This window comes from Mya arenaria, chromosome 8 (assembly GCF_026914265.1).
Source record: "Mya arenaria isolate MELC-2E11 chromosome 8, ASM2691426v1".
Lineage (NCBI taxonomy): Eukaryota > Metazoa > Mollusca > Bivalvia > Myida > Myidae > Mya > Mya arenaria.
This window is the reverse complement of record NC_069129.1, coordinates 11,266,183-11,274,343: the sequence shown is the minus strand read 5'-3', so window position 1 is coordinate 11,274,343 and position 8,161 is coordinate 11,266,183. Positions and strand designations below refer to the sequence as shown.

Here is an 8,161-nt window from a genome sequence, read left to right as displayed (position 1 = left end):
TTGAATTTTTGAGTAAATATTGATAAAAATGATTTGTTTTATTGCTGGTTAACTATTATTAATTATTCAAAGTTTTAACTTACTTGCCTATTTTTCTTTCCTTTTTAATTGAAAAATCAAAAACATGTTTGTTTTTTTATACTTGCAATGCGCGTAAATTTACTATAATAGCTTACTTAAAATAACTTGTCAATAATATTCTCTTTTTTTAATTTAAAAGAAACATTTATTTTTTCATACATATTCAAGTACATTGTAACAACTATAGTTATACCATTTACTTCAGAAAAAAAATAACAGTAAGTCTGAATTACATGGGTTCCAAAAACTTTTAACCAAAAATAGCCGTCTTAAAAAACAAACGAAATAAAAAATATACAGTGTATAGAGGATATAGACGGAAAAGGGTAGATTATTATTCATTTTACAAAGTATCTACAAACAAGGTAATTGCATTTTATAACATGTCAGTATTATTCAATTTCATAAATATATCTTTGAACGAAACGTGATAGTTTCGTGTATTCAATTTTGATTGCTCAAGAACAGAGAATCGTAATTTAAAACTCGTGTCAAACATTTCATTTGGGAACAATAGATAAGTTCATTTTTTTCCAAAACACCGACTCACATTCTATTCATTGGAGTTGCCTGGTTGCACTATTTACAATTAAACAAAGATCAGTGTAATTTCTTACTGTGATATCGTCATAAGCACGACGAAAGTTGTTTGTGTCGGATCAGGAACAAGCGGTTTGTGCATTGAAAGATCCTAGGGTGGGATTCGCTGGCGATATAAGGTATGTTATTTTGACTGATACAACACATATAATGTGCTTTGTTTTAAGAGAATGGTGACCGTGACGATGATTGTCTGATTGGTAAAAAGGGGTTTGGATTAGTTATTAACTGTATATTAATTCATAAAAAAAATTGTGCAAATAGGGCCGTTCAGTATAGTCTAGTGAAGAAAATTATATAATGAAAATTAATATGTTATGGAGATTCCAAATGATCGTACAAGTGATGTTTGCCATTAATTAATTATGAAAAAATATACTTGTACGCTAAGAACTTACAGCAATCAAAAAATCAGCGCTAAATAGACATAAGGCGAAGCATTGCAACAAAAAAGAACTGTTTCTCTTTACAAAACATTTTGAACGCTTCAAATGGTGAAATAACACCTATTCTAGCACACCGGATAGGCATTTCCGGTGACGTCAGCCGTGCTGGAAAATCCCATCTGGCATACCCCCATGCCAGATGAGTCACGCGCTGTGACTTAATACTTTTCATTTCTTTTATTTTACATTTAATGTAACCATAATTATGAGATATCAATAGATCAGTTCCATAACTATTAACATTACAAAAAAACAACTTCAAAACAAAACAAAATAACCCTTAAAATACGTGATACTAAAGGATTAGTTATTAACTGTATATTACTACTGCACGCTGCGTAGCCGGTAACTCGGCAAGCCTCGTTACCTGGCAACGCAGGTGCCCTCGGGTCGGATTTTTCGATCCGGAACGGAAACACATGACAGATATTATTATTCTAGCACACCGGATAGGCATTTCCGGTGAATTCAGCCGTGCTGGAAAACTCCATCTGGCATCCCCCCATGTCAGATGAGTCACACGCTGTGACGTAATAATTTCAATTTATTTTTTAATACACGTTATGTAATCATAATTATGAAATTTAAATAGATGAGTTCCATTAACATTAACTTTACAAAAATAAATTTTAATGTCGAAGGAACTTATTGACGTATGCAGTGAATACAAATTACTGCGCGTCATGACGTCAGTAAACATCATCCCACGCGCTTTTTGGTGATATGTACAAAAATGCGCCTTTTTATATAATTTCTTCACAAAATATGTTATTTAATGTATGCTAGAAAAAATATATATTATGTGTGTCCGTTTCGGATAGAAAAATCCAACCCTCGGGCACGCTGCGTTGCCGGTAACTCGGCAACCCTCGTTACCTGGCAACGCAGGTGCCCTCGGGTCGGATTTTTCTATCCGGAACGGAAACACATGACAGATATTGTTATTACAGAAATGGAAAGCGACCAGCAAAAACTATAAAAAAAATAATTGACGATTATGTTAGCCAGAAAAATCAGAATGCTATAATAATTTTATTGATCATAGGAGGGCTGCATATTGTCCTTGGCGTAGTTGTACTACAAAACACCAAAAAGACATAAGACTGAACTGTTCAAGTTACATATTTTTAAAAAGCCCTCAAAACGAGAAACAGAATATTGGCTTGAGCCAAAACTTAACACATCTAGGTGAATTCATTCATTGTTTTTTTTCTATATAGGTTTTTGGACTGTGTATAATACTTTCCAATATTTTAAGTCTGGACAGTCTTTTCTGTCGAGCCCGTGTGCTTTGAGCGATAGATATAGTTTTGTTTGTTCAAAAATGATTTGATGAAATCGATCTGTTCTCTGTTTAGTGGTGGTGTGCTATTTCATCTTTCCCATGTTCTTCAATATAGCATTTATGTTCTTTTTAATCTTGTTCAAACTTTCTTCTTTCTCACTGTCATTCAAAGTATGAAGATAGTTAATATCCTCAACAGTATAGCGTTATTCAAAATAATAAGATCTACTATTACCTCCATATATCTTTGATCTTATAAAATATATTTTGTTAAACTAATGAGTGTTAAGTAACTGATCAGGATTTTATCGTTGAAATACGTGTTAAGGTTTTATGTGCTAGTCTCGATGGTCGAAACATGAGATATTTCAATTAAAGTTTGAATAGAGTTTGACTAGCAATTTCAATATAGAGGTCTGTTTTTATTGTTCAAGAGTATACTTTTTATAAATAAATTGTAATGAGTGAATTTAGTTGAATGCATTTCTTTCATCCAACCAATTGACGAATAGATAATTTGAATCAGAATCCATCCAGCGACACACCCTATTGGCGAAGAAAAGAGATATCATATAAGCAAAAATTGATTTATCGTCTGCAACTAATTTTGATCGATAATAAACTAGTCATGATACAATTGGATACCATGATTGTTTTCGTGCGGTCGTTCGATATACTTAAACCTACCGTACTGTTGTATTATAACAACAACTTAACATGTGTGTGTTTTACGATTCAATGAAATGGTCAAAAATGATCTTTTTCAAAGCTCTTTAAGCTCAACATTTTCTCTTCATTGCCTACAGCTTTACAAAAAGCGTATTCAAAAAATGCTACTCTTGTATTTTTGTCTCAAAATATATTGTTTTTATACTTAAAACTTGACTTAAAATGTACATTAATGTGAATATCTACGCCATTTTTTATCGATCAATAGATTTTGTGTTTGTATTCATGTGGTTTAAAGACAGCAAATTCGCTGCTATAGTTTCTTTTGAGTGTGCCTTTAAAAATATGAAACCATAATAAGCCAGACTTTAAATACATCGCCTGTCGGTCATAAATAATAAATGTATTTTCGTCGGAGTGCATTTCTTTATAGTTGTGCAACGAAACATATGAAGAATGTTGTAAATAAATGAATGACTGTTTTATTGATGTATTTTAACATCTCCAATTTGCAAATAAGTCGCTCGGTCAGTGTTTGTTAGGGGTTTACCTTGTGCGAGTCTCTTGTGGCCTTAACCGTTTGTGTATCTACGTCAGTGTATGTTAGGCCATCACATTTTGTTTCTTTCTCGGTCAATGTATGTTAGGCTTTAACATTTAATGTGTCTCTCTGTAGGTGTATTTAGGCTTTAGCCTCTCGAATGTCGCTCGATCAGTGTATGTTAGGCTTTAATCTTCTGTGTGTTTCTCAGTTAGTGTATGTTAGGTCTTAACATTATATGTGTCTCTTTGGTAGTGTATGTAAGGTTTTAACCTTTTATTTGTGTCTCTCTGTCAGTGTATAACAGGTTTTAACCTTTTGTGTGCTTCTCGGTCAGTGTATGCTAGGTTTACATTGTGTGTGTTTCACGGTCAGAGTATGCTAGGTTTAACCTTGTGTGCTTCTCGGTCAGTGTATGCTAGGTTAAACATTGTGTGTGTTTCTCGGTCAGTACTTGTTTTGCCTTAACCTTGTATGTGTAAATCTCGGTCAGTGTATGTTAGGTTAAACCTTTACTGTGATGATGGATATATATATATATATATATATATATATATATATATATATATATATATATATATATATATATATATATATATATATATATATATATCATTCACACATAGTTAAAAAGGAATATTTTACTGCAGGGTCTCATTTGGGCATATATAACGCAAGGAATGGTATGTAAATCAGAGCTTACTTTGTACTTTGTTCTAAGTATCTATATAGAGGTCTTGTTTTTTAGAATTTTTTCTTTAGCAGTAATTGTACTTATGATTTTAAGCATTTATTTTTATTTGCCTACAACCCGTTAATTATTGACGGTTAGTTTCTCAAAAATAGTGTACGTATAATTGACATAAGTCCATTATTATAGCTTTACGGGCCTATTATTATGTAACTCGCAGTGATTAAGATGTGTTAAACAATTCTTTGTCAGAATCGAAAGAACGAATGCAAGTTTCATACATATGGAGTTTGTTTGCTTAAGAGCGAAGTAAAAGATGCGAAAATAGTTCTATTAAGCTTGAGCTTTACATACAATCTGAAATACGACACTGAACTGCTGAGCTGTGATCACCATATGGTGGCGTGTTTTCCTCAGGTTATTATAAAAAAATCTGATTGAATCAGTCTGAATCTGTTTCAATGACCTTGACCGACACAGTATTTGATTATCAACTGAATGTCATTTCATCCGTCCGACAATTCAATTGGCTAAGTTTTAAGTGCAGTACAAAATAAACAAGTCTCTGTATTGCACAGTTAGTTGAATCGTCGCAGTTGATTATTTCACGAACGTTTGTGCGGGATTCGTAAGTGGATTGTTTTGTTGCGATAATAAAGGCGATCAAAGTAAGCTTGGGATTTTCTTAAAATCAATCTTATATAATTAAAACGGTTTACTCCACAGCTGCTATGTGTTTTTGAGTTCCTTATATATGTGATAAAATAAAATAACATGTTTGATTTAAGTCCGCTCCTTCAATATACTTACAACAGAATTGGTAACAAATTGATGATGAATTGTGGTATAAAGGTGTCCTGCCAACATATATGTGGATTCTTCTGGTCGCCTTGTATTATTCTGGTACCAACTTACAAAATAAGTGAGCAAACAAGAAAAAAAATATTTTGATTTACTGAATATAATATGAAAAATTAATTGAAATAAAAAGTTGATTAATGTATACAACCTTCTATAACAGTATTCATTATCTTCTTACAGCCATGTATAACATAATAGAAATCAGTAGGAACATACCTTTCAAAAAATATCTAAATTGTATGGGTCCACCAGGCATCAACATTTAACATTGTGGTAAGAATGTATATATATAATATATATAAAATTATATGTGTGTGTGTGTGCGTGCGTGCGTGCGTGCGTGCGTGCGTGAGTGCGTGCGTGCGTGCGTGCGTGCGTGCGTGTGGATAATATTCCTTTACATCGATTTTATTTCAGGTAATAAACCATGTCTGAGCCATTTCTCATCAAGCACCGGTCATCTGGGAAGTTCTTCCATCCCGAAAGTGGAATGAAGAGCCCTGACAATGGCACGGAGGTCGTTCTTCACAGCGACATTCACAGCAACATGCACTGGCGCTTTTGCAAAGAAAAAGATTATTGGGGCTACATCGAGCACGTCGGCAGTGGCAAGTGTATACATCCGCAAAGCGGCATTCTCTCACCCGAGAACGGCGAGAAGCTGGTCCTCCACGGCGACCGACACTATGGCGCACTTTTTGCTCTCGATGGCAAAAACAATCACATTATTCACACGGGCGGCAGGTTGGTAAAACATACCGATACTATGATTCGTTTGCTAGATGTTTAGGGTGCATGTTTTGTTGGTTATGATATTGTCTTATAAAACGTACACTTCGTTAATTTTACAAAGTGTTTTCATGATATAACGTACTTATTTAGTTTTCTTTTGGTCTTTATATTTCTACGTTTCAGATATGCTCATCCAGAAAGTGGAGGTCATTCGCCAAGTAATGGAAACAAGGTCGTCCTCCACTCTGACAAACACAACAACATGCTTTTCCAGTTCGTTTCACCACAAGACCAAAGTAAAGAGGTTCTTGTATACGGCAGCCCAAACGTCACCGGTAAGTGGGAGATAATCAACGCCGTCATCGACCCGAAGGCCGAGCATAAGAGTAAAATCTCTGTCAAGATTGGCAAGTCCAAGACGGAAAGCACGACTTCGACGTTTGAATACAATTGGGAGTCTTCTATTGGCGTGGAGATCATGGCAATTACAGCCTCAGTTAGCCAATCGCAGAGGTCTATGATTGAGAACACTTCGTCTGCAACGTGGTCAGAGGAAACAACAAGAACAAAGGAAATTACCGGTAAGTCTTTTCGATGTTAATAAACATTTGTGCTTAATTCAATCCAAGTTCTTAAAACTTTGAAAGACTCCAAACGCTATCTTGTTCTGTGATTTTTGTGTTTTTCAAATAATTACCAAATCAATTTGGAAATTATTGAGTTGACTATTCATGTATGTTTTTAGACATTGAACGTTATGATAAGACAAATGACACATACTTATGTGTTTAATCTCAATTTGAAACATACAACCAATTGGTTGTGTCATTATATCCTTATTATTTTTCAGTTTCACCTGGGAAGACCGTCGTAACCTGGCAGTACAAGTTCGCCGTAGAGCAGAATGATTCACGTGCCCTGTTCCAGAGTAATCTATTGGCTGACACCGATAGCGAGACGACCGTTCCATTGGACTTCAAATACAGCGTCTAATCAGCGTATGGCGTGAGACCACAGTTATTTTTACTATATGTTTCATATAGACACTAACCTGGCTTTTGACTTTATACACACCCCAATTGAAAAACAAGGACATGGCATCTCTAGAACAATTCAAGACACAAAATATAATCACAAGAAAACACCATGTTGACCATTGACCCGACTGTCAAAATTGAGTTCAAATACATAACCCTTACGCCAGGGAGTCAATCGGCTACAAACAACTAATTTTCAGACTTCCACAAGCTATGATTTTTCCAATATTTACATTGAAAACTATCAATTTCTGCAATAGAGTGTCAAATTCAGTCAAGTTCTCTGCAAAAAGAACATTTTTTGCTTCTTTTTCATTCAATTTTAATAAAATATTGATACTTGAACACAAGCACTCTTTGTTTCTGTATTCACATCCGGATCTTGGTCAACGGGGGGCAGATAACTGTGGTCTTGAGCCTATTTAAGCAACATTTTTTCAGAAACAGACTTCAAAACTCCTATAGTTCAGCTTCAGGCTATATGCAACACATACTGAAAGTTTGGCAATGATATATCAAACACTAAATGAATGAGACAAGTATTAGCACCTGTGGTATTTTCATAAAAAGCAGAAACAGCCATTTCCCTCAAATGTTAAGCCGCAAACCTTTGAAGAGCCATTATTTCCTTATGCATTGGAATAATTTGACCAAGTAAAGTTTTCCTTGTAGCTTTTAATGGTGTCTATAGAACAGCACCACAAAACTGGCCTGCCTACTCTTTTAAGATTTTTTCTAAGCAAAATAAAGTTTTTCCACTTCATCGGCTTAGTGTTTTATATAAAAAATGACATAGAGCCCAACTGAAATGCCTCAACTTGTCAAAATTTTGCTTTTCTGGTCCACTTATATACAAAGGTAACAGAACTGTTCAGTTTAACACAAGAAATTTAGTGATAATGTGTTAATAGACAGTCTAAACAACACTATATGCCAAATTGTTGGCTTCCGGGACAAATGGCGCAACAAAGGAAATGGCAAAAAACACACCAAAACTTAAAGATTCATGACAACTGCTAGTGTTTTCATGTATGAGGTGGCTACATGATGTAGAAAATGCAGAGATAGCATTATTATGCCCATTTTTAAAAAAAATTTACTTTAAGAATCTGTTTTGAAGGCTAGATTTGGCATTAAATTCAGAGTACAGCACTTCACTATTGTCTATAAGATGCTTATTTACACCTGATTTGCTATAAATCTCACTCATTGGAATCA

The 8,161-nt window shown here is 34.4% G+C and overlaps 1 protein-coding gene across 2 annotated transcripts; it reads left to right on the top strand.

Annotated features, from left to right (window-relative positions):
* Positions 1–582: 582 nt before the first annotated feature.
* Positions 583–7,032, top strand: LOC128243575 (D-galactose-binding lectin-like). Of its 2 annotated transcripts, none has more exons than XM_052961421.1 (4): positions 583–800; positions 5,592–5,918; positions 6,090–6,487; positions 6,757–7,032. In XM_052961421.1, the coding sequence occupies exons 2-4, from the start codon at positions 5,602–5,604 to the stop codon at positions 6,897–6,899; spliced, it is 858 nt and encodes a 285-aa protein (XP_052817381.1). In that variant the 5' UTR covers positions 583–800; positions 5,592–5,601; the 3' UTR covers positions 6,900–7,032. The 2 variants fall into 2 exon arrangements, with proteins under 2 accessions (XP_052817381.1, XP_052817380.1); XM_052961420.1 differs by lacking the exon at positions 583–800 and adding an exon at positions 4,830–4,981.
* Positions 7,033–8,161: the final 1,129 nt, after the last annotated feature.

What these genes read in the sequence shown, in the direction of transcription:
- LOC128243575 (XM_052961421.1), top strand. Translation starts at nt 5,602, where the DNA reads ATGTCTGAGCCATTTCTCATCAAGCACCGGTCATCTGGGAAGTTCTTC. An exon ending in ATTATTCACACGGGCGGCAG is followed by an intron (nt 5,919 to 6,089) that starts GTTGGTAAAACA and finishes TCTACGTTTCAG; the next exon opens with ATATGCTCATCCAGAAAGTG. An exon ending in AAGAACAAAGGAAATTACCG is followed by an intron (nt 6,488 to 6,756) that starts GTAAGTCTTTTC and finishes ATTATTTTTCAG; the next exon opens with TTTCACCTGGGAAGACCGTC.